Raw genomic sequence first — 27,770 nt, forward strand, 5'->3', positions numbered from 1 at the left:
GGCAAAAGAGAATGGCTTTTATTTCTTTGACTGTAAGTTATTACAATTTTGCTCTTTGTGAACCAAACAAAAAGGTATAATAAAGTATGTTTTAGTGATAAAGATGACAGTATTACTACTCCAATTAAAAGCATGTGATATGGATCACCTCAAATACTTCATAAAGTTTTTTTCCAGAGAAAAATGGAGTAATTAGAGAAAGTCATATAAAAAACAGATAGGTGATCTTAAAGATAAGAAAAAACAAATAGGCCCTTTGTGAGTATGATTACGCTGGAAGGGCACTAAGCAAAAGAAATGAACCTGTTGCATAGCAAGCACCAAGAACCAGGAGCAGTTTTGTATGTCTACCATGTGTGTAGAACTGGCCTCTAGCCAAGTAATTGAGAAATTTTTTTCTCAAGTAATTCCTTTGTCATGTTTTATTTTGAAATAAAAAGTAAAGGGAGAAAAAGACATAGAACCTTGGTGAAAAAGGTCTGTATAATTTTTAAATGTTACAGAAGTGATATATTTCAAATATTTAAAGTAGGTTGGTTTCATGATCTTTTCACTTTAGAGTTGTTTTCAGAACTGTGAACAAGTTCTTAAAAATAATTAGGCCTAGTTTTATGTTTATTCTTTAAGGAATTACCTGTAAGTTTTAAAATTTTAGATTTCAGATATGTAGAATGGACAGAACAGTATCATGGTACATTTCATGTTTTCATGTGAATATGTGAAGAGACAATAGGGTAAGAACAGATAGGATGGGAAATTGAATCTTTAAATAATAAGAAATGTCACTTTCTATCTTTGTTGCTAGCCAAATCCATAGTTTGAAATGAAGAGTCTTGTTTCATGAACCAATTTTAACCCCCAAATTTTGCCTTTTGTATCTTATTTACATTTGGAATTTTATTCTTGCCAAAGTCAATATATTTGCAGACTGAAATTATTAATTTACACAAATGTGAATTATTGATAACTTAATTCTAGGTCACTTTCTCTTTCTTTTTTTTACGAGATAACAGGGATTGAACCTGGACCTCATTCGTGTAAAGCAGGTTCTCAGCCACTGAGCTATACCCACTCCCCTCTAGGTCACTTTTAAAGGCAAGTTAATAAGTTTCCTGTTGAGTTGATTTCTCTAAGTATATGCTTAATGAAGCCTGTATAATGCATATTCAGAAAACATTTTGACATGGATTCGTTCTTGGGCTTGTAAGACTAATAAAGGTAGAGATATACAACAATCTTACAGCAATAGAACTGTTTCACAATTGTGATCAGTTTAAGGAGTAAACAGATTTCTAGTTTTCTCTCATTTTTCTAAATTCTTTTTCCTCTTTGAAATAGTCCATACTTGCAAATTAAAGGACTTTAACTATGCATGAAAAATATGTAATCCATTTTAAACCATTTGACTTAGCCATTTAGAATACAAACATCTATTTTGTAGTATACTAGTACTTCAGGAAATGTCTTGCTTTTTATAGTGCTTGACTAGTTGTAGCTTCTCTATAAAAAGAGAAACTGGATATTAAGTTTGAGTTATGCTGTCATTTACAGAATAACATGTATACTTAGGTTTCTGAAGAAATGTTCTCACTAAATTATCTTGGTAATACAGATTTTCTTAGAATTTTAGTATTTCTTGAACTATTATGTTCTCCTTTCTAAAAAGACTATTTTGCATAATCTTAGCGTTAGAATTAAAAGGGCTTCAACACATAAAAATAGTATACTTTTTAAAAACAAATAATTTTATTGATATATATTAATAAAGCATACAGGGAGCAGAGATGACTCAAGGGATTAGGTGTCTCCCTCCCACATGGGAGGCCCTGGTTTTGGTTCCTGGTGCCTCCTAAAAAGAAGATGAGCAGACAGCAACTGCAAACAGTGAGGTGGGGGTAATAAATAAGTAAATCTAAAAATAGCAATTATAATGAAGAGTATTAAAAAATAAAATAAAAGCATATAATTCATCCAAAGTGTACAAGCAATGGTATTTGGTATAAAATAGGATACTTTTAAATTCACCTCATTTTATTCTTTATAAATGAGCCGTTATTTCAAAGTGAACTTTCTGCTATTTACAGACATACATAATTGGCCTGTGATTAAATTCTAGCCATTTTATATGATTAAGCAGTGGTGGTTCATTTTAGTAGAAAAACAAACTTGAATGGCCCATTTCATTGCAGTATTCTTCTTTCATTATACTGTTTGCTGATAAAAATAATCCTATAAATTATGTCTATGAGATAATCCTGTAAGATGAAATTGTGATAAATTTTACTTAAAATTTCCAGAATTTGACCTTTGCCACATTACCTCATAGTAGTAATTAAAATATGTACAACATATGACAAAAACAGTTGCCTTTCAAATTCTGAATCACCTTGGCTCTACCCCATTGTCTGAAGATCTAGTCCTGGGGCATGCACAGTCATGCTAGGTCATTACTTTGAATTTGGATTTGCTGAAACTAGGATCAGAAGTATCTTGAAAGTTCTTAAATCTTTTCAGAGCAAAAGCAATCCTCAGAATTTGTGGTCACTTTTGCCCCTTCAAAATTGTATCTGAATATTATTCCCTTTGAACTATCAGGATACTTTATATCACTTTTATGACATAGGCATAAAGCATTTCATGCTTCTGAAGAACATAACCATATAAGTTTTTGATCTTTCAATTTAGATGTATTACAATGTATTATATCTTTTTATTTTATTTTATTTTTAAAGATTTTTAAATTTATTCCCCTCCCCGCCCCCGCTCCGCTGTCTATTCTCTGGTTCTCTGTGTCCATTTGCTGTGTGGTCTGTAGTTCTGTCTCCACTTACATTCTTGTCAGCAGCACTGGGAATCTTTGTCTCTTTTTGTTGCATCATCTTGCTGCGTCAGCTCTCCATGTGTGCGGCACCACTCCTGGGAAGGCTGCACTTTTTTCGCACGGTGCAGCTCTCCTTGCAGGGTGCACTCCTTGCGCGTGGGATTCCCCTCCACAGGGGACACCCCTGTGTGGCACAGCTCTCCTTACGGGCATCAGCACTTTGCGTGGGCCAGCTCCACATGGGTCAGGAAGCCCTGGGTTTGAACCCTGGGCCTCCCATATGGTATGCGGATGCTTTTATTGGTTGAGCCAAATCCACTTCCCTAGATGTATTACATCTTAATAAACAATGGGATTTCATAATAGAAGGTTACTTTCAACGCTTTCCTGCTATATGTATTATTCTTGTAAAGACTGACATTTGCAGAAATAATAAGACGGACACAGGATGTCATAAAGGGAAAGATAATATTAAAAAATCAACAGATATTTATGTAGCTTGCTATGTGCAAGGTAATATTCCTATTCTGGGATACAGTGAGCTCTAAGATGGTATACCAAAGGCACTTGCAGTCTAGATTCTTACATATAGTATTATATATAAAAATTTAAATGTGCTGGGAAGTATAAGCTGTAAGTGCAATAGATATTTGGTAAAGAGTATATTGCTGAGAGTTGGATGGTTGCATTGGAGGTGGGGAAACAATCATGGAAGTAAGAGCTAAGGTTTGGTACAGAAATTGTCTTTGTTGGTTTTTCTCTGCTGTATATATATCTCAGTACATAGACTAACTGTTGAAACTGGGCAATTAAAACTAGCCAAATATTTAAAGTAAAAACAAAAGAGCTAAGGTTTGAATTGTGTCTAGAAAGAAGTCAAATGAGGTGGTGGGTATGGGGGGGATAGTGTTTGGTAGAGGTGATAGAAATAGACACACAATCTTCAGTGAGTATGGGAGACTGCTTTTGATAGGAGCATATTTTATAGAGAAAAGGAGGAAATACATTGGTGAGATTAGTAGGGACTAGCTAGAGAGTTTGAACACAAAAATACTACCATTAGCCTTTATCATTCTCCCATTTCAGGTAGTTCTTGGTAATCACTTTTTGACTAAACAGCCAAACTAATTTATATTCTTAAACCTTCAGTTTTGACTGCGTTTTCCCCAATATCTCTGACATTTGTCTGTCAGATGAACTTCCCAATATTATATTAGTAGCCCCTGCCCCCCATATTTAAACAGAAAGGATATTTGTTTAATCCTTTAAAGAAAGGATTAAACAAAGGATTAAATCAGTGGGGGAAGCCAGACTAGAGATGGCATGTAGAAACTGCAGCTCTCTGAAAGAGAGAATGTGTGTGTGTATGTGTGTGTGTGTGTGTGTGTGTGTGTGTGTGTGTAAGGGCTACAGATTAAAAGAAAAAGGTGCTGGTTGGAAGGAGCGAAAGGGAGGGTGGGAATTAGAGAGGGCTAGAGAGGGCTAGAAGCTTATTCCTTGGCTTTCATCTTCCTTGGTGACCTGAAAATTGCATAAGGTTGTGGCACTACTCCACACCAGATTTGAGGCCAGAACAGATGATCTAGTTAGGATGTTTCTTGTGATACATGAAACTGGGGTCCCATAAATTTGAGTATTTTATTAAATGTCTTAAGTACCGATGAGCTCATTCCTTTGTGGAGGCAAATACTACAATTTGGGAAAATTCAAATTACAGTGATTCTTGGGAGTAGGTAACAGGCAATGTTAAGAATCACCTATAAAGTGTTTTCTAAACTGATGAGGTTTCCAGTTTCTGTTTGTTTTTATTTCTTCCATTATTCTTTAAAAGGACCTTTGTTATAAATGAGAAATTGGCATGTCACTGTATTCCTAGTTCCAAAGAGAGACATTCTTTTTTTCTTAAATGTATATATAAAAAACCTATATGCCAATGGAGAAAAACAACAATGAATACTACATGAACTCTGTCCCCAGGAGCATTGCATTGTAGAAGGGAAGATAAGACAAGTACACAAATGATTGGGTGCAAGGTAACAATGACTCGGGCCAAAATAGAGACTGATAAAATGGTATAGAAATTTATGCAAAAGGACCCTGAAATGGAAATTTGATTGCGTTGTTCTTTTTTCTTTTTCTAAATATGTATTTTCTCTTTTTTTTAAAAGATACTGAGATTACACAAAATGTTTCACACAGAAAAAAATTTAAGGAAAGTTGCCTTGGCCCAATGGATAGGGCATCCACCTACCGCATGGGAGGTCCGTGGTTCAAACCCCGGGCCTCCTTGACCCATGTAATGAGCTGGCCCATGTGATGAGCTGGCCCATGCGCAGTGCTAATGCACGCAAGGTGTGCCATGCCATGCAGAGGTGTCCCCCGCATAGGGGAACCCCACACGCATGGAGTGCGCCCTGTAAGGAGAGCTGCCTAGCGTGAAAGAAAGTGCAGCCTGTCCAAGAATGGCGCCGCTGACACAAGATGATGCAACAAAAAAAGAAACACAGATTCCCGGTGCTGCTGATAAGGATAGAAGCGGTCACAGAAGAACACACAGCGAATGGACACAGAGCAGACAACTCGGGGGGGGGGGGGGGGGATAAAAAAAAACTCTTAGAAAAAAGTATATCTATATATATAAGGGATTCTCATATGTCCCACTCCTCACACCTCCCACCCTTCCCCACATTAACAACTTCTTTTATTAGTGTGGTACATTCATTGCAATTGATGAATACATTTGGAGCATTGCCACCAAATATGGATTATAGTTTACATTGTAGTTTATACTCTGTCCCACTCAATTCCATAGGTTATAGCAGGATATATAATGACTGCTATCTGTCATTGCAGTGTCATTCAGGACAATTCCAAGTCCCGAAAATGCCCCATATTACACCCCTTTTTTCCTCTCCCTGCCTTCAGCACCTCCAGTGCCCACTGTCTCCACATCAGTGATAAAATTGGAAGTTTGGTTTTACTAAATATATAGACTGGGATGATTTGAGAAAGGTGAATTTTAGGTTTCTAAGACAAGAGAAAGGACATAAAAATGTTATGATCAGGACATCAGAGAGTATTGCAGAAGTCAGTAAGCTGAATTTTCCTTCTGCCCCAAAAAATAGGGACCTTTGAGGGCTCACCAAAAAAAAAAAGGTAAATTTATACATTCTTATAACCACTATTAAATTTTGGTGAGTTTCCTTATAATCTCATTTTCTGTGTATTATTCTTAAAGGGAGGATCTTGAATGATTATGACTCTGAAGTTCTTCATTTAAATCTTCCCCTTAGATACCTATATTTGGCAAAATTATAATTCTTTAGTATCAGATTTATCTGGTAAAAGTTATTTCCTTAGTTGTCTTTTTGCTATGGAAATGGCTTTATTTTACGTACTATAATATTGCTTTATGGTTTGTGATAACGACTACCATTTTTTTAATAAATGGTATTTTGGGGGGGGAGTGATTTGGTTATAATTTGGGGGTTATAGAATTTAGAAAATGCTCTGGTTTTAGGATTTTTCAGTGATGATTAACAGCTCTAACATTTATAAAATTAAAATTATGTTTGGAAGAGTAGTGCTTTAAACTCTGAAAAGTTAAAGCCTGATATATTTCTTACAGTTTGTGGTTTTTTGTATTGTATATATTATTGTATTGCTGTATTCATCCTGTAGTGCAACTTTTAACTGTTTATCACATTGAAAGGGGGAGGGTGCTTCTTGTGCACTTTGGATTGTTTTGTTTACTTGTCACGCAAAGTTTAGGTATCTAACATAGAAACAAATTAATTTTGTAAGTTTAATTAAGGCTTCATATTCCTTGCCATCCTGTTGCTAAGACATAAGCAGCATTTCTAATATTTTTCTCATTTTGTGCTTTGTAAAAGCAGGTTAATGATGTTACATCTGGCATACCAGATTCATTAATTTTTGGAGGGGTCATTTTTAAGCATAAAATCTCAGGGAGTCTTGAAAGCTGTGAACATGGTGGGCTTTTGAAACTAGCTCTAGGGATGTGGAGAGGGAGGTAGCTAGAACGATAGTAAAATAGGAATTAACATGTCTTAATTGCCAAGTCAGTTTATAAAAAGGTAGGGGGGGAGAAAAAGTTCTAATTTTAGACTTAGTTCTGTTTATGTCACTACTCAGATATCGCAAATAAAGGCCTAATATTTTTGTGATACCCTAGTTGAATCATTAAGAACATAATTGTTGCTTGGAACCTATTTTTTGCAAGAAAACACAATCAAGTTTCTTATCTAGTTTCTTAATATCCTTGGCATTTTTACAAGGCTTTAAACAAAATAACAACAAAAAACCACTTATTTGGTGTAATAGATCCCAAAGAATGACATGTTAAATCCAATTTTGAGTAAAATGTATATATCAGAATCTGTACTGATGTTTGGGATGCTCCATCAGAACCATTTCTCTTGGATCTCTCTAAATAAGGTTTTGATTTGTAGACCTGGGAATCTGTATTTTTAACAAGCACATTAGGCGATTCTGATGCCCTGAACAATTGGTCTAGAACAGGGGTCAGTGAACTGTTTCTGTGAAGGGGCCAGGTAGTATAGTCTTAGCTCTGCAGGCCAAGGGGCAAAATCAAGGTCATTATGTAGGTATTTATGTAAAAAGAGGAATTCACACAATTTTTTAATTGATGAAATTCAAAATAGATTATTAACTGATGTACTTTTTTTGTAATACAGGTCTAGAAATGAGAAAAATGGGATTCTTTGAGGGCAGCATTTGTTTAATTGAGGTTCATAGTTTTAGTGTACCCTATGAAAATCGATTGCAAATGGTCATTGATTAAGGCTGATCTGTAATGAGATTTTACATAGTTCATCCTTGAAAATCTTTTCACATAGGTAGGTACTGCCAGATGAGCATATTATTTTAATTGCACTTTTTTTTTTTTTTTAAGATTTATTTTTTATTTACACCCCCACCCTGCCACCCTACCTCCAGCATTCGCTGTGTGTTCTTCTGTGACCGCTTCTATCTTATCAGCGGCACGGGGAATCTGTGTCTCTTTTTGTTGTGTCATCTTGCTATGTCAGCTCTCCGTGTGTGCGGTGCCATTCTTGGGCAGGCTGCACTTTCTCTTGCACTGGGCGGCTCTCCTTACCAGGCACACTCCTTGCGCGTGGGGCTCCCCTACACAGGGACACCCCTGCGTGACATGACATGCCTTGCGTGCATCAGCACTGGGCATGGGCCAGCTCATCACACGGGTCAAGGAGGCCCGGGGTTTGAACCTTGGACCTCCCATGTGGTAGGCGGATGCCCTATCCATTGGGCCAAGTCACTTCCCTGCACATATTGTTTGAAAGACATTTATAGAATTCTGTTAGGTTATTCTTAATGTTTGCTCTTAGCCTTAATTGCAGAATAACCACTTCCAGTTGAAGATTAGGGTGGAAGCTCCTTATTTGTACAGTTAAATGAATTTTAAAATATGGAAATTTCCTTGCACCTGCCCTGGGGTCTGAAAACAAGCTGCCAGACTGTAGTTTGAGTTTGGAAAATGTTATCTGCTGCAAATTTGTATGGGAATAGAGGTCTTACTTCCTGTTTAACTTTTTACAGAAAAAAAAATATATAAAGCAGTCAGACATTGCTTGTGATTCATATAATGCTAGTTGTCAGAGTGACTTTATCACAGTGTAGGTTTTGCAGAAAATGTAATTTTGCCTTTTAATTTTTGTGTTGATTCATTAGAAACATTTAGTCTGCAGCTAAAGCTAATTTCCAATGTTCTTCAGTGTTCCACACATAGTGGTTGAAAGTAGTTCTTCTCATTCAGAAAAAATTCAGTTTCAGCACTGAACTCAAAAAATCTCAATAAACACTAACCACTGCTAAGTCATCATACTGAGGTTGGGTACTTATGGGAGCTTCTGTTTCTGACAAATTTAAAAGCTGACCCTGGGAAACGCACAAGAGCAAATTAAATTTATTGTTGACATTACCTGCCTATGAGTAATGTAATGAATAACCATTTTCAGAACTTTGTAAATTTGTCCAGCTAAGCCTGTTTCTGCCCTGTACATATTTTAACCATCATCAAGTAAAACACATCCTTGCCTGTTCTAATTCAGGATATACCAGTTTATTGTTTTCTCAACTTCTTTGAAAACATTTTCACCTGCCGATTTTTCAGTCACTTCAAACTTGGCATTGACTCTTCGAATAAACAACAATAAGCAGTATCAGTAACATCTATGGACTTACCAAGAGCCGAAGAAAACCATCGAAATCATTTGCCTTTTGTTTTTTTTTTTCATTGATGGTGGTTCCCCAGTCTCTAGAATTTTTTGAGCAATTCTCACTAAAAGACCAAGTTTATTTTCTCTTGGCACATTTCTTCAGCTCTTGTAATCAAGCACCAGTTGATTAACTCACCCTTGATAACCAGCATTCCATGCTTGGTTAACAAATGAGACACTTAGAAATTTACTTTATTTGCAGTCTTATTTTCATTTTTTATTTTTGTGAAGAAATTCTCCTGTAACGAGGTATTCTAGTTTACACATTGTAGTTTTTCTGACAATTGTTTTCCTGTGACTTGGGAATAATTCTGAAGAGTACTTAATTGGGTGAATTTTTACATCCTTGTATTTTTTAAACAGCTATGTGCCATTATCTAATAACAAAACTTTAATTATCAAAATATCCACATTTTAATGTGCCTTAAGAGCATGATAATTCAAAGTCCACTTTTCTTTTTTGCTTCTTGTTAAGATGGGTATTCATGAGTAACAAAACGATGTGGTATGGTAATACTGGTGGTATGTGAATATGGTTGTCTGGTTATAAGTGGCGCTGCAGTTTCTAGTGCATCAAGCAACAGTGCAGAGCTATAAAGGCTCCACATATGACCTCTTTTGCAACTACTCAGCTCTGCCTGTTATTGCACGAAAATAGCCATAGATAGAATGTGCAGAAAGGTGCAGGCCTGTGTGCCAATACAACTTTATATATGGGCACTGAGATTTGAATTTCTTATAATTTTCACGTCATGAAATATTCTTTTGATTTTTTTCCCCTAGCCATTTAGAAATGTAAAAACCATTTTTAGTTCATGGTCCATACCAAAACAGGAAGTTGACTAGAGTTGGCCCATGGCCTCCAGTTTGCTGACCCACTATTATAGAATCTTGATACGTAAAAGGAATAATCAGTGGCTCTCAAACATCCTTTTCATACAGTTACAATAATGAGTCACTACTACTGTTGTAGTTGTATATAATTTTTCTGTAGTGTTAATATGAGGATAATTTTTAGAGCTCTTGATACATATTGCCAAATTTCTTTCCTAGAGTATGTATTCCTTGCTTTAAAAAAAAAACTATATTTGATCCTCATCTCTGCAGACACTACCATAATATCCTTTAGTAATGGATCAGGCATTGAAGTTAAAATCTCTACTTTGTACCTATTTTGTGTTAGTAGAGTTGGCTCCTTCCTATTGACATAAAGCTACCAGTGTTTGAGTTTATTCTTCTGAAAGTACAGGCAATTTCTCCTTGTTTATTCTTTGACCGTCCAGCTTAAATCCCACATCCTTTTAAAGTAGTTCATTTTAAATCCTGTCTTTTATGAACTTTAGCTGACATATAAGAAAGCAATGCTTGCATCTGTCACTTGTTCAGTAACTGGGCAACTAAACGGCTAAGTGTCTATGAGTTTATTTAATAGAAAGTATTTTCTAATTTGTGTTCTCAGCTTTGAGATTTAGGGCCCCTGACCCATTTTGTATTTGCAAGCAAAGAAAGAATATTTATAACAAGTGATTCTTGGAAGTGGGGACAACATTTAGGCCATTTCTAGCTTAGACACAGCTTCGCAAAGCTGATATCAAATATAGTTCATAGAACTCAAAAGAGTCTAGTAAGACTTTGAGTAGTAACTCAAAGGGACCTGGAGCTAATCTCATCTATCATCACTTTATACTTGAAGTAACTTAAATTTACCAGTGGTCATTGATTTTGTCATTAACAAAGTCTGTCTTGTGGCTAGAACATACATCCACTGGCTGCTATGGCAGTGTTAAATATCACAAGGCCGAAGAATATTGGAAAACTCTCAGAGAGCTGTGATATTTTACATTTTTCAAGCTTATTACAGTAACCTATAAAGTTATCTCAGTGTTCGGAACAGAGAAAAAAGAACTGAGATGACATAAAACATCTTTAAAAAGCCATGCATGAAATGGATTTTCTTTCGAATTATATTAAAAATTCCCTTGAGTAACATAAAATGGATTGGCAACATTTATAATAGTCTCATAACAATCTTCTGACAAATAACCAACAAAAAATGATTCTTAAACCCATGACATTTCTTGCCCTAGACATGAAATCATTTACTTCCATACTAACAGAGAGACTAAGAAACATAACTTGAATAATGAGTCATAACAAAAGCAAATTTAAGGTTAACGGACACATGGCATATAATGAAAGGAGAACTTAAATTTAAATCAATTATACAAGTTGAAATTGTTCAGCAGGATGGAACTTTAGAGATTATACACTGAATCACTGAATTTACATCGTTTTACCGAGGGGGAAATTGAGGCATAGAGAAGTTGACCCAGATACTCATTGATAGAGAAAGGACTAGAATTCACATCTTTTCTTAACATTAATATTAGACAGCTAGAAGGCTTTGATCACTTCCTCTGAAATTGTTAGGAAAAAATTTGGGGGGGTGGGCGGGTAGAATTTTTTCCCAGTAACTCATTCTTGATTCACCAGACAGTTTCAGTGGGGGAAGGGTGGCCACCAGACACCAGCTACTGAGCTAGGTGTAAAATTTGCCTAAGGACCCTAAAGGACAATCAAGGAGATAATTAGAAGTTCTTGGACTGACTAAGGACAGAGACAGCAGCCTTATTCATTTCTCTGCCCTTCGTGGTTGAATTGCAAACAAGCTAAGCATTTTATAAATATTTGGGGTGGGGGATTATTTTTTTTTAGATAGTAAAAAGACAGATTTTCTCTTTTGGGTGTTATCAGTAAGACTTTTAAAAATGGCTGTGAGAAAATTCCCCAAAATTACTTAATTTAGAAAAGTGTTCATCCTTTCAAATCGCCAATATGTACAGGCATACACATATGTGTGCGAGAGTGTAAAATCTTTTGTTTGAGTAGTTTAATTTAGGGGAACCTGATGATTTGATTTTATCTGGACTCTTACAGTAAATTGTGGAAAATCTAAATTTAAATGTTTCTTTTTCTTAAAAGTATTGCTGCTGTAGTTTAATTTTGATTATTAATTTTGTGTGTCTCCAGCACACAAAGGATTTCATTAATTATACTGATGTAACTTCCTTCGTTTGGAGTTGAAATTTAATAATAGGAGCACATGCATTTTTCTGTGGTTATTATCATTTGATATTGGTGAGATTAAGAAATTTCTAATAAGCAAAGGCATCTAATAATCCAAAAGATTTAAGATCCCCTCTTAGGGAAGGTAGTTAAGTCAAGAAGCTTCATAAAAGAACATCTTAAAAATTTTTTTTAAAAATTTGTAACACCAAGAGAAGAGCAGGTTAGAGTGACCTTCCTTCCTCCCTCTCTCTCTCCCTCCCTTCCTTTTTGTAACAATACATATGAACAGCTTTACTAAGTAGGATAAATAAGCACATCATATGCAGGCCAGATTTTGCTGCTGAATAAGTGTTTGTGCCAAGCTTGCAAAAAAACTTGGTTTTTGCACATTTTAAATTTTAAAATTGTGGATAAAGGGCTGTGGAGCTGTATTTTGCAATCTACTGCTTTAATTTAGCATTTAATGCCATACATATTTCATATGTAGCAATTCTATCAAGTATACTGCTGTTTGAAATTTTTTTTGTTAATTTACCATAATTTATTAAATCATTCCATTCCCCTAATGCTAAGTGGAAAAGTGAACTTTCAAATCTTACAGTCATAAGGAGCACTGAGCAAATAGCTTTTTGTGTATATTATTTTGCTTGACCTGAATAAATTCCTTAGAATGGGTCATTAAAGATTTTATGGAGTATGCAACTCCATAAAAGACCAAGACCAAAGATTTGCGTGTAACATCAAGGTCTCTAGAATGACTCTGTCACTATGTTCGTACCCTCACAAGCAAAAGGAGGGCGCTTGCTGCTTTAGATAATACTGAAAGTGCGCATCTTTGAGTTACTTTAACTTTCATTTCTTTAACCATGAGTTAAGATAAACAAGATGTATTGAAATAAATATTTGTATAGTTGGACTTTTATTGTTAATTTGGGTTGGGAGGTGTTATATTCTCTTGCTCTAGGGTCCCTAAAATGGCAAGCATCATTTACCACTTTGTGACCTCTCAGTGTTTGCACTTTATTTAGTTCATTATAAAAGCACCTGCAAAACCCTTTTCTTACATGATCTTTACTTAGTTTATCTTCATTGTACATTTACTGTTAAGGAATAAACTTATGTTTAACTATGGGGGATAGAAGAGAATTAGAGCCTTTGTGTCAGTGAATATTAGGAGTCTCTGTTTACACTCTTTGCTTTAGTAATTTTTCTGAGATCACCAAGGACATAATCCATAAAGCACATGAAGCTATATGCTCAAAGCTGTTTATCATAACATTTATGGTTTTTTTTTTTTTAAGGAAATAACAGCTATCCAACATTACAACATTACACTAATGGTTTTATTTAACATTTTAGCATATCAATACTAAGGATTATTATATTGCCATTAAAATTTACTTACAGTTAACTTAAATCAGAAAAACCAGGATACAAACTTCTCTATATTATTTCAGCTATGTTTAAAAAAAAAAAAAGATTGGAAGGGAAAAGGAAATAGCCTCAAGTGTTAACTGTGGTTATCTCTTTAAGTGGTGGAGTTAAAGTTTATTGCCTATTTCCTTCTTTGTACTTTCTTCTAGTTTTCAGATTTTCCACAGTAAATGTGTTACTTCTAAAATGAAGGAAAAGCAAGCAAATAAATGCAATACAAAACAGTTAAAACATATTTTTTGAAATGTATTAAATTTCATATAAATTACTTTAACATACGAAGTATTCAAATATGCACATTACCAAAAAGGCAATGGTAAATCTGGCTAATACAGAAATAGAGTGACTTTTTTTTTTTTTTAAGATTTGTTTGTTTATTTCTCTCCCCTTCCCTGCCCCCCCCCCGCCCCCCCAGTTTGTCTGCTCTCTGTGTCCATTCACTGTGTGTTCTTCTGTATCCGCTTGCATTCTTGTCAGCGGCACCAGGAATCTGTGTCTCTTTTTGTTGCATCATCTTGCTGCATCTGCTCTCCGTGTGTGTGGTCCACTCCTGGGCAGGCTGCACTTTTTTCACGTGGGGTGGCTCTCCTTATGGGATGTACTCCTTGTGCAGGGGACACCCCTGTGTGGCATGGCACTCCTTGAACACATCAGCACTGTGCGTGGGCCAGCTCATTACACGGGTCAGGAGGCCCTGGGTTTGAACCCAGGACCTCCCATGTGGTAGGCGGATGCTCTATCCATTGAGCCAAATCCGCTTCCCTAGAATGACTTTTTAATTTTGTGTTTGTCCAAGAGTATCTGATCTATATACTTCAGTATAACAGAATTTGTGATAGTTACTCAAATTTTATTTTTTTTAGTACTTTAAATGTATGTCACTTGAGTTGTGCGGACACTCCTCTATTATTTAAAGATGAATCACAATATCCATTTGACTTACATGATATCCATCAAAAATTTTTTTTTCCACTAAAATATATAGTATTATACAAAATATCGACAGAGTTAGTTTTTACCAAAATAATCTCTTCATTAACCCAACATGAGTTCTTGAAGATTTCTTTCTTTTCCTTTCTCCAAAAAATCATCTTTAGATGCTAGACATAGCTAAATACTAAACCAGTATTCCAGGTCCAGAAAGAAAAACTGGGAAGCAGATGTGGCTCAAGTGATAAGGCCTCCACCTACCATATGGGGAGGAACTGGATTTGATCCCTGGGTCCTCCTGGTGAAAAAGAAGAGAATGCATGCCTGCCTGGCAAGCCAGTGCCCTCGCAGTGGGCTAAGTGCCTGTGCTGTGAACCAAGTACCCACACAAGTGAGTCATGCAGCAAGATGGTGATGCAACAAAAGAGAGACCAAAGGGAGAGTCAAGGTGAAGAGCAGCAGAGGCCAGGAATTGAGGTGGCACAGGAACCTCTGAAGGTCCTCAAGATTGAATCCCGGTGAATCCTAGAGGAGAAAGACTAAAAGAGAAATAGAGGGAAGCGGATGTTGCTCAACTGATAGAGCATCCTCCTACTGTATGGGAGGTCCAGGGTTTGATGCCCAGGGCCTACTGGTCGATGTGGTAAGCTGGCCACATGCAGTGCTGCTGTGCCACACAGGGGTACCCTCTGCGCAAAGAGTGTGCCCCACAAGGAGAGCCGGCCATGCAAAAAAAGCGCAGCCCGCCAGGAGTGGCACTGCACACACGGAGAGCTGACGCAGCAAGATGACACAACAGAAAGAGACACAGATTCCTGGTGCCTCCTGACAGGAATGCAAGCAGACACAGAACAACACACAGCAAATGGACACAGAGAACAGACAACGGGGGGCGGGGAGGGGAAAGAAAAAAAAGAGAAATAGATACAGATGATCACACAGTGAATGGACACAGATGACAAAAACAGCAGGGTGGGGGAGGGAGAAGGGCAAGAAAAAAATGATTGCTAAAAACAATAAAATATATACCAAAAAAAAGGAAAACCTATTACTACCTCTTATAATTATGAGGAAATTGCAGTCACACACTCCCCATCCCACCATAGCCATCATCATGTTCTCCACCCCCTACCACTACCACCTACTCCACCACCACTACCACATATGCACACACACATACATTTATTCCTTCATGAGATTCTCGAAGGTAGCAATTCTGAAAGTTTCATCCACTGACCCCTGAGGAATCACTGAAACCCTTCTTAGGAGTTTTCTAGTTCAAAACTCTTCACAATACTCATGTTATTTTCCTTTTCTACTGTGTCAACACTTAGACTGATGGTGCAGAAAAACAGTTGGTGAAACCAGCCAGTGGGTGAGACTGCTGGTGCCTTGGCACAGATCAGTACATTGGCTCCCAGCTCTTCTAGTTGTATTTTTTCCCCGCCATGCGTTTGCAACACAAACATCACAAAAAATAAATTCATGCTCATTTCAGAATATCCTTGACTAAGCAGTAAAGATTATTAATTGTATTAAATCTCAACCCTTTAGTTCACAACTCTTTACTTTTCTGTACGAAGAAATGGGAGGTGTGCTAAAAATACTCCTGAGTATGCTGAAGCGGGACGATTATCTCAAGGAAAAGCACCATGCTTCTGGTTGCTCTGTGAGCTGAACTAGCCACATTTTTCATGGAATACTTTTTTTCCTGACTTAATTCAGACTTAGACACTCACAGACCTTTTTAAGAAAACAAATGAAGTTAGTGTGTCTCATCAAGGAAAATAACTGAGTATTTGTTGCCAGTAATAAAATTCAAGCTTTCAAATGAAAATGAGAATTTGAGAAAACTTGTCTCCACCTGCCACTGTGACTTTGATTGGTGGTGTTATTAATGAATAACAGTTTTTCTAATAGTTATTATAATGAAATGTGTCAGTTTTTAGAGAGCTGCATAACTCAGTGACTGAATATTTTCCAAATGACCCAGTGACATGTTACAAAATTGTGTTTAGGTAAAAAGATCCATTCAAAGTTCAGGACAGACAAATGAATTTTAACATAATAGAATGCAAAAGGTTTACTTACTGGGTTTCAGATTCCACAGTGTACCTACCCTTTAAGAAACTACCACTTGTCAAGTTTTGGTGTAGTAATGAAGATTAAATACAAATATTTGAAAAAGTTCTTAAAATACCATCCCTTTTCCAACTACATTTCTGGGTAAGGCCAGATTTTCTTTATATACTTTTAACCAAAACAACCTATTCTAGCAATTTGAGTACAGAAGATATGAGAAGCTAGCTGTCTTCTGTTAAGCTATACAAAAATATTTATTGAAATGAATGTATTGTTGATATTTTTAAATGAATGAATACATTTTTTCCTCATTTTTTATTTTCATTAGGAAAATTGTTAAATAGCAATAGCTATAACCCACATAAACAAGAACTCTTACGGATTCTCAAGCATCTTAAGACATTTAATGGGGTCCTGAGACCAAAATGTTTGAGAACTGCAGCTTTAACACAGTATGACTCAAAGTGTGGGCCCGCAGTATCATCTGAATTGGGGACCCCATCCAAGACCTACTAGAATACAGGTTAATAAGATCTTCAGGTGTTTTCTTGTACATTCAGGAAGCACTGCCTTAAGGAACTTTTGGACACAGCTTCAGGCAGAGGGAATACAGTCCTAATATAAGTCCTGTGGGAAGGTGAAAACATGGGGAGAGAGTTGGGAAGTTATAACACCAGAGCCCTTTCCCCCAAACTGGTTCCTCCTCTTACCTGTCTTTCCTCTAGTCAAATGTTTCATCATAGTGTGTGTTCCCATACAGTTAAGATGTTTGGAATTGCCTGAAAGTCTAATGGTGGCCTGGATTTCAGAAAGGGTAGGCCACTCAGGAAAAGAAGACCTATTGGAGGCATGAACCCATACAGTGTAATCTTCCAGAGCAAGGCCTGTCTGTCCAGGCACATATCTCTTCCTGGGGAGATTTTATATATTCTTGCTTTATCGCTACTTTGTTTCTTGTCTCCGAGAATAATATAGATGTAGCCAAAAGAAGCCCACTTAAATTTTAGTCGTGATTTATGTTTTATCTCAAAAGCAGTGTTCACTACTTAATTACGTCTTCCTTGGGGTATACAGATAGTTATATGAGAAAGCATGCATGTATTTTATCCATTTAGAAGATATCTTAGGGCATTGCTTTTATAAAGCATTTGTGAAATTACTGGGCTTTGCTGCTTTATGGCAGAGCCAGAATTTTTATGTTTTTAGAAAGGTTAGCTATTCAATCTGAAATTGGTTACTAAACAAGTATGTTTGGATTAAGTGTTCAACCAGACAGTATAATATAAACTGTTGTAACAAGATCTTCCATTTTTAAGCCCTAATACCTCTCCATTTTCTTCTTGTTTTTAGGGTGAATCTGTAAAATACTTCCTGGATAACTTGGATAAACTTGGAGAATCAGTAAGTTTTAAACTGAATGTTTTTATTTATTTCTATTTGAAAGCAGTAGTCTGATATTAATGTGTTTATTTTGGGGCAGCTTATTAGGAAATTTAGAAAAAGTACTCATTAAACTATCTGTTCTTTCTTTTTTCTTAGCTGTAGTATTCTTACTCTTCCTGCTTTATCTTAGACTGATTGGTAGTTAAGAATATGGAATGATTTTCATTTTTTCAAAATAAAAATATTTTTATTTTTCCATTGGGTCTCTGTTCTCTTTTTTCTCCCTCTATCATCCAACTCTGCTGTTTCCTTGCAGAATTCCCCATCCACTATTTCATGAAAGTAAAACCACTTAGAGAAAGAAGTCTATGTTTGAAGATGAGATTTTACATTATTTTATTCAGTGTCTTTTAATTTTTTTGCAAGCAGAAACAGAACATAGTGGATTCAACGATTTCAGAACCTTTTGGCAAACAATTTTCCTGTTCAAGACCCCTCTGAGCTGCTGAATGACAGTGTAGGAGGGCTGGATTCTGAAGCCCTGCCAAAAAAACTCAGTGATGTAAGAGAAAGAGTTGCCTTTGGAAAGAGAGTTTATTATTTTCCTGTGGTGTGTTCCTTGGAACCAGCATGATGACTGACTCTAGTTGCCCAGGCCTGCTGCAGGCAGAGCAGCTCCACTTCTGTCCCATGTATTCACTTCTCTTTCCCGTGTATTGGACTTCTGTGGAGGAGTTCATTGGTAGAAAGGTTTCTGCTATTTAGAAAGTTTTTGAAAGTCATTGCCTTAGAATCACTTATTACCTACTAAAGCTAGTATAGCTTTGTTTGCCTCCTCATAATTCTGTTCAATTTTTACTGTGCTCTTAGGGTCTTTGAAGTTTTTAATTTTAAACAAATATGTATAACTGATGGAAAGTGCAAGGTGAAAACTGTTGCATACTAGTGTATCCATGATGAACCTTTTTTTTTTTTCAAGATTTATTTTATTTATTCCCCTCCCCACCCACATTGTACTTGCTGTCTACTCTCTGTCTTCTTTTGAGGAGGCACTGGGATATGGGAGGGAGGTGCCCAATCACTTGAGCCACCTCCCCTCCCAGAAAGTACCTTCTTTTTGCTTTAGCAGGTTAATTTTTTTATATTTTCCCTGTATTTTGCTAATCTGCATTTGCCTGCCTTTAAGCCATTGTTTTTCTGCTGTCTGTTTCCTAGACACAGATGTCCCCCAGAAGTTTTGATACTCCCTGTTTTTCTGTTTTTACTCAGTCCACTTACTGAAACTTTCTATTAAGACTTATTTCTGCAAGTGGTTTTGGCTCAACTGATGGAGCAGCTGCCTACCACATGGGAGGTCCAGGGTTCAAACCTGGGGCCTTTTTACCCATGTGATGAGCTGGTCCACGCGCAGTGCTGATGCGCACAAGGAGTGCCGTGCCATGCAGGGGTGTCCCCCCGCATAGGGGAGCCCCACGCGCAAGGAATACGCCCCATAAGGAGAGCCACCCCGCGCAAAAAAAAGTGAGCCTGCCCAGGAGTGGCACCAAACACACGGAGAGCTGACACAGAAGAATAAACAGTGAATGGACACAGAGCAGACAACTGGGGCGGGGGGGACAGGGAGAGGAAAGAAAAAAGACTTATTACCAGTTTTCCATCTGGTTAGATTCTAAGCCTTTAAAAAAGTAAGCCTAAGACAAATGGAGAAAAGCCTTTGTTAGATAAACTCTAATTTTACGAGTTATTTCTTGTTTTGCAATCCAGTCCAAGTATTGACTTGACATATTCTTCTCAATTTACCTTTTCAGATAGGCCTTGTCTGAGCACACAATTCAGAGTAGGTCCCCTCCTCTTATTCTCAGTCTCAGTCCTTGCTATTTGTTTACTTGTTTTTTACCCATCTCTTTCCATGACGGCTCAGCCTTCATCTCTCATTTGAGCAGTTGAGCTTTGGGTGCCTAATGATAATGCTTGACATGCATGTGGGCACTCAACGAATAGCTTTTGAAGGAATGACTCTAGACCAACTCCATTCGATCTGTAGTAGCTGTTTGGATAGAGTATCAAGAACAGTTCTGAAGCCACACCTGGAATGAAAAGGGAGGACCTGTCATCAGTAGGTGGTTGTAGAGGAAGGGAGGATAGACTTGGTGTGGCACAAGTTTGTCTTCCATTTTGTGCATATCAGACCAGTCACAGGATTGCATTTGCAGCTCCATCTCTGACTGACATACCAGGACCATTGAAGTCTCACTTGTGCCAAGACCCATGGCTCTGTGGGAGGTAGAACAGCACAAGGATCAAGGACATGGGCTCTACAGCCAGCCTGCCTGGGTTCAGATTCTAGCTCCCTCACAGGCTGACTCTGTGTGACCTTAGACATCTCCAAACCTTAATTTCTTCATCTGTAACACGGGCGTTGAAGGAGAACCTGCCTCATAGGGTTATGGGACAATTACCTAAACCAAGCCATGCAAGGTGTTTAGAATGGGGCCTTGCACATAGTCAGGTTCCTTGATAGCTGCTTTGGTCTTTAATTCCCTTATTTAAAGAGCTTAGTCTAGTCGGACAAAGCTAACATACATAAAATGTGCAAAGGACAGTTAAGTGATACTGATCACGAAGATAATATTAGTTTGCAGAATGGAGAGAGAGGTTTTGGTTGGACCTGTAAGAGTAAGTGAACCTCAACTGCCTGAAGGATGGGTAGGATTTAGATATGTAAAGAGGAACTGCTGTGCACTGAGATGGGAGACAGCTGGGTGTGTTTTAGTTTTAGGAGGCACAGCTGTCTGATGAAGGATATGTGACAATCTTGGTTCTAATTAATAACATTTCTAGAGGACAGTAGCTTGGTTTTTTTATGCATTGTTCATTGCATTTGCACTGTTGTATCAAGAAATCAAGGGGGATGGGGGGTATATGGGGAACCTCATATTTTTTTAATATAACATTAAAAATAAATAAATTTAAAAAAAAAAAGAAATCAAGCTTTGTGCAGATAGAGAGAGCCTTTTGGTTCCAGAAAACAAAGGAGGGCCCTGAAAGCCAGCCAGTCAGCAGAGTTTGGATCCAGTGCAGTGAAGAGTATGCTGTAAGTTCTGGAGCAGGGATGCAGGCTGATTAGTCTGGGAGAAGCTATCTTAGAGAGGCTTAGAGATAGATCCAAGAAGAGTGAGATACTTACTTGAGGCAAAAAAAACTAGTGAGGAGATGATAATCCAAGCCTGAGGTTAGGGTTTTTTTTTTTGGGGGGGGGGGGGTCGGGCAATGGGCATAAAGAGGAAAGGGATGTAAGAAAGAGATTCAAAGATGGAGTTACAGTATTTGATACAAAATAGGAGATGAGAGAGAGTCCAAATGGTCTGGGAGACTTGAGAGACTCAGGTGGAATTTAGCTGGCTCTTCTAGCCTTCTTTGATTTTCTTCTCTTCCTTGGCAGTGGCAGTGGCTACGGTGGTGGCAGCAGTAATGGTAGAAATGGTAACAGCCTACATGTAGACTGTATGCCAGACACAGCTCTTAAGCACTGCACCCATTTAACTCATTTAGTCCTCCCAGCAACCCTATGAATGTTACTGTCTATATTTTACAGATTGAGACACAGAGAGGTTAAGTGTCTTGCCCAGGGTCACACAACTAAGTTTGTGGAGTGCTGGCTGTAGAATTCACACTTGAAATCACTACACATTATTCTGCCAGACTACTTAGCACTGAGTGTTCTTTGTTCTGTGCTCCCTGTGAGTTAGCCTTCAGCTTCTTAACCAGCTTGTTAGTTTCTAATTAAGACAATAATGAACTTTTTATTTTTAGGAATTAGGAAAGTTAAAAGAAAAAAGCCCAGTGCAAGTCGCATCTTTCTGAAAAACAGCCAGAACTGTAAATTGGTGCCATCTTTCAGGAAAGCAATTTGACAGGGTCATCAAGATGTTCATAATCTTAGACCTCATAATCCTATTCCTTGTTGTTTAGTCTCAGGAAATAGTTCAAAAGAAGAAAACATTATGTGTATGAGAATTTAATTGCAGCAAAAAATTGTTAACAACTCTGACTACTAGTAGAGGAATGTTTATGTAAATTACAGCACTTTAATCCCATTTGAGGTATTATACAGTCTTTCAAAATTAGATATGACTGTCAGCATATAGAACAGTCTATGATAAAATATTAAGCAAAAAAGTGGGGGTGAGGGCTAAAAATTGTGTGCATATTCTGATTACAAGTAAAGTAAGCTATGTTTGTGAACACAAGGTAGAAGGAAACTTGGAAAAGCCAACACTTTTGTTAGGGTCCTAGCATTATTTAATGAATGCTCCTGGATCACAGATAATTTAAGAACTGTCTAATTTTTTTTTCTTAACTCTATTATACCTTTTTTTTTTCATTATACCATTTTGAGGTGAGTATTCAAGTTGTAATATAATAAAATTTCAAAATTGTATTATGCTATTTGGAAAGGCACAGAATTAAGCATTGTGAATAACAGCATTGTTTTAAATTCTACCTTGATTTTTTTAAATGTTTGTCTTTGATGATAAGCAGTAAAAGCTCTCCTACTCATTATTGCAAAAAAAACTTTTGACTTTGTGGAAAAATACTAGGCTGAGAAGAAAAACCAGTTACTTTGCATACACAGAGTAGCTGTTGGGATAGCTGGTGATGTGTAAGAATAACATCTCCATTTGTTTAGGGTCTTATTTACTGAGTTCACTGATCCCATTTACAGGGAAGAGCTCACTTGGTCTTTGCAACAGCCCTCGGAGGCAGGGAAGCCAGGGATCTCCAGTTCACAGGCAAAGCTGCTGACACTCAGAAACATGACTGGTTGTGAGTTCTTGGGTCAATAAATGAGAAATCTTGGACCGTAGCTACTTAGACTGCATCCTGGAAACAAACCTGGGAAGTGCCCCCAAAGTAAACATGGTTAATTAATTACTGCACAGAAAGTATTTTTCAGTTATGCCCATTTAACATATCAGCAATGATAATATGGAATGATTCAGTCTAGAAGCTCTAAGGCATGAAGCCGAACGCACAGTAAGGAGTATTTAGACTGAGGTAGGGAGACAGGCAGGACCTTGACCTAGGAGCAGGATCTTCATGAGTCAGCATTTCAGATCCCATTGCTTTTAATAGAGGAGCAAGGAGCAGGTGCTGAGACAGCACACGCGTGAGCAGGAAGGAGCTCACCCTGGCTGGAGATAAGTAAAAGTGGGTAATAGTAGGGAGCATTATTGAAGTTGAGAGTAGGGGCCACAATTGGTAAAGAAAGAAACTTCAATTAGTATTTCTGGAGTGAAGAAAATAGTAGGTGCTGGTCATTTGCAATAAATTTTGAACCAGTCTTTGTACACTAGCATTATATAATGGAAGTAATATAATGGTAAAATTGATGCTTTAATGTTATCAGGAAATGTTAAATAGGTCATTTTATTTGTATATCCATAAACTAGACTAGTCAGTAGTTAAAAACTAATAATTACTTCTGGATTACTAAATATAAAAGTGTCTTTCCTTTCCAGGATTACATTCCCTCTCAACAAGATATTCTGCTTGCCAGAAGACCCACCAAAGGCATTCATGAGTATGACTTTGAAATTAAGAGTGTTCCTTTCAAAATGGTTGATGTAGGTGGTCAGAGATCAGAAAGGAAACGTTGGTTTGAATGTTTCGACAGTGTGACGTCAATACTTTTCCTTGTTTCCTCAAGTGAATTTGACCAGGTTCTTATGGAAGACCGACTGACCAATCGCCTGACAGAATCTCTGAACATTTTTGAAACAATCGTCAATAACCGGGTTTTCAGCAATGTCTCCATAATTCTCTTCTTAAACAAGACAGACTTGCTTGAAGAGAAAGTGCAAATTGTGAGCATCAAAGACTATTTCTTAGAATTTGAAGGGGATCCCCACTGCTTAAGAGACGTCCAAAAATTCCTGGTGGAATGTTTCCGTAACAAACGCCGGGACCAGCAGCAGAAGCCTTTATACCACCACTTCACCACTGCTATTAACACGGAAAATATCCGCCTTGTTTTCCGTGATGTGAAGGATACTATTCTTCATGACAACCTCAAGCAGCTTATGCTACAGTGATATGTACAAAAGACTCGCTATTTTAATATCTTTTTGTGTCTTTGGTTATTTTCTGTTTGTTTCTCTTTTTTTTTTTTTAATAGTTTACAACAGGAACTAGAAAAATCTTGATTCTATGATTAACTTCTTGGAAATCTTAGTCCCTCTTCTGCGGACTTTGGTTTGTGGCTGAAAGCTGCTGCATAACACATTGCCAATATCTGCTGAAGCTCAGGCTTTGATCTGTTTCACTATGGCTTCCATCTGAGTCAAGTTGTAATTTCCTGGTAGACCTCAGACTAGGTATATTTCAGGCTTTAAATTCTTCCCCTTTTCAAACTGAATTCTCCTGTAGTGCCAAGTATAGAAGGTATCCCTAAATACTTGCAGGTATGAGGCAGAGAACGAGCAAACCAAGTTAAGATATCTTTTGTCTGCCTAAGACATAGCAGTGAGACTTGTTGCCTGTCATGATGGTTTCCTATTTTAAAAGGGCTCTTGGACAAAAGTTTGATCTAAGGAATGGAATTCTGTAGGTTTACACAGATTCAGCCTTTTTATTTTTTTTAATTGGCTGTGCACCAGCAGTTATTTTTGTTTTTAAATGTCTGGTTTCTGAAGGTAATGTCCTTAATATTTTCAAGTTTACATAAGGATTTCTGGTTTGATGCTAATGAAGAGCTCACAAATGGTACGGGGAGCAAAAGGGAAGCAAATGCCATGTATATAGTGTTTTGGTCAACAGTAAAGAGTAAAATATAATTTGCCTTTTTTGTATTTAATTATCATGTAATTCATATACCACATGTGGAACATTCTGGCCATAATAGCAACAAAAAACTGCAAGCAACTTGGAAGCAGAACTTTCTGAGTAAACATACCCTTTCCGGAATATCATGTGTTTTACTCTCAAACTTGTAAATCCTGTCTCAGATTATTTTGGTCCTTATTGTAGAAAATATTACTGTACTATCACAAACATCTTTTGCTCTCCTGTCCATTCCCATCACTCCAGACTGTGTCATTTATGGGATTTTCTGTTTATTTGGAGCTTGCCAAGGGCAGTATTTTTCTGTCAAGCTATTCAAGAAGGCATTTTTTGAGATTCCTATTCATTCTTGGTTTATCTCCAAAAGACACAGTATGTAAATTTTGTATAATTGTTGTTTATGAAATGCCAGCTTTTTTTGAGGTACATTTTAAATGTTTTAAGGATGAATAAATGGTAATTGTTTAGTTGACAGCTAGATGATGACATTTGACTTCTGCTGCTTACCAAGTTAAAATGTACTCATGAAGTAGCTTTGTGATTATAAATACATTCATAGTGAACTCATCAGAATGTTTGGTTTGCAGTGGTGAGAAAAATACTGTCATGTAGGTTACACATAGTGTTGGAATTGGATTCAGAGAAACAAATGTACAAGGCTGGTGACAGTTTGAAAAGCCAAACAGCTTTTCTCCTTTTCCTGAAAATTGTGATTAAGACTGTGATATCTGTCACTTTACTGTATAGCTGACTGTGCTCTCAGGTATTTTATTGGTTAGAAAACCCTTCAAAGGTTGGTCAGCATTATGGATGATCACCCAGCCTCTCCAAGATCTCGGCACTGCTTTCCAGGGTAAGAGGAGGGCTTCTCAGTGAGCTGACCAGGGATTGTTCTGAATATACCTTACTGTTATTGCATATGAAGTTCCATCATTAGCATGTGCAAACTGCCAGTGTTTCATGCCTTGTTGTAATATGTGAGCTACCCACATCATCAATGCAAGTGTGCATAGTATAGTTCATGCCTGTTTAAATAGTTTTATATCTAGCTTCTTGCCAGAAGGAATACACTGTTTAAATCCACAGGGTTAGCATAATCTCAGTGCTAGGGACTCTTATCTCTGAATATATACACAGTAACTGGGCTTTTTGGTGAAGAGTCTACATGTACATTTAGCAGACAGTTTTCTTGAATGGTCAAAATATTTAACTCCAGTGAATACTATCAAATTCCCTGCATAAAGAGGAAATTTAGTTTTATTTAAATTATACTTGATATCTGTGATATGAATCATAAACATTGCCTAAAAAAAGCAGAAATCACCAAGTTTCTCTGTGTTTTCTACTACCAAGAAATTTTAAAATCCCAAATAGATACAGTATTATTTTTGGGATTTGGGTTTTTTGTCCCTAGCATGTGTGATATCTCAGTCAATATTCTTTTAACATCTAGAAAGTATTTTGAGGCTGTAAATTTCTTATGTTTAATGGCAGACTTGTGTAGACATTCAATAGAACTGTAAGGTTCACTCTAAAGACTTTAGGTCACATTTTTTATATACTGTATTTTTAAACCATTTGAAAGAAATCTTTAAACCAGTGGAATGGAAACCAGAGCCTTTGGAAATACCACTATATGAAGAAGGAGATAAAATTCAGTGATCAGAACTGAAAGGGTGCTTGTAATTTTCACTATGCCAATTCCCTCTAACCTCTATCTAAACAGTAATTTAAATTTAATATTCTTTGGTGTGTTCAATTTTTCTAAGTCTTCATGGTTACATTTTGGAAATAAAATGTGCCTATATTGCATTCTGTTCTGAAACCTGAATGCCTTCTTGTTTTATTCTCAAGAAATATCACACAAGTGTCTTTACTGACCTTGAAGAAATTTATATTCTACAGAAGTTGCCTTATAAATCAAAGAACAACACAAGTTTGGGCCTTGATTCTTTAAAGAGAAAGAGTTTTGTCAAATAGTTTCTGAGCATCTAAATAGTAAATAACCCAAGGTATGCCTCTGCCACTGAAATACTGTTTTCAATAACTTGAATTGTTGATTTCTACCAAATATTTTATTAAATTGAAGTCTTCGTTTCAATTTTATTGTCTGGAAAAGACACTTGATAGCTAGAGCGCAACTGCAACCAAAGAAGGCAAAGTGGAGTGAAAAAGATCATTCTTTTTTGTTTTTGTCTGTTTTGTTTTTATAAGTTACATTGGCATGTTCTTCACATGGAGATCTGCTGGATCAATTCTGAAGTTGGGCTACTTAGGAAATCCTTGTCTAGTCAGGTGGCAGTGGTTGCTTTAAAATTCAAGGAGGAAAAATTACCTTAATACCAGAAGTAATTATAAATATTGATTTAGATTCAGTAGGACCATATACCCTATAATTTTTTGTAAGAGGGGATGGGTAAATCTTAACATTCAGTGTATACCCAAATACTTGTGTTTATGCTTTTGATAAAATGTATTTTCAGCATTAGTACACATATTTGGCTATGCCTTATTTAAATGAATAAAGTTGCCAAGTTATGCACTGTTATGTCCTGAAACTCAAATCACTATTTGAAGAAGCCTTCAAATTGGTGCTTTCATTATATAATGATATATTTGAACAAAACCACAAACCAAGCCATTTGAAACAAGATTCTCTCCATTGCAATCTGTAGCAATGTTATTTCTGTATATGTAATGAGAAGGCTAAATGTCAGTGTTAACTCTTAATTTTTTGTTTGAATCCATGAAATCATGCTTGTAAAGCCCTGTCAAACATTTTTAACAAACTCCTTAATAAATCCAGAGAAAGCCACTCTGTTACCTTTTGATTTCTTTTGGATCAGAAAATTTTCATGTGTCTTCTTCAATTGGAAGTCTGACTTAGTACCAGGTCACTTTGTGTTTTTCCCGTCAGTTCTATATGC

General features: G+C 36.8%; 1 protein-coding gene across 1 annotated transcript in view; it reads left to right on the top strand.

Moving 5' to 3' along the window:
* GNA13 (G protein subunit alpha 13) overlaps positions 1 to 27,658 on the top strand; it is a 46,832-nt gene extending 19,174 nt beyond the window's left edge. The window contains exons 3-4 of the mRNA XM_004459471.5: positions 17,968 to 18,018; positions 23,523 to 27,658. Coding sequence (XP_004459528.2) covers positions 17,968 to 18,018; positions 23,523 to 24,095 — 624 coding nt within the window. The 3' untranslated portion in view covers positions 24,096 to 27,658. The remainder of the gene's footprint in view (positions 1 to 17,967; positions 18,019 to 23,522) is intronic.
* Positions 27,659 to 27,770: the final 112 nt, after the last annotated feature.

This window comes from Dasypus novemcinctus, chromosome 21 (genome assembly GCF_030445035.2).
Source record: "Dasypus novemcinctus isolate mDasNov1 chromosome 21, mDasNov1.1.hap2, whole genome shotgun sequence".
Lineage (NCBI taxonomy): Eukaryota > Metazoa > Chordata > Mammalia > Cingulata > Dasypodidae > Dasypus > Dasypus novemcinctus.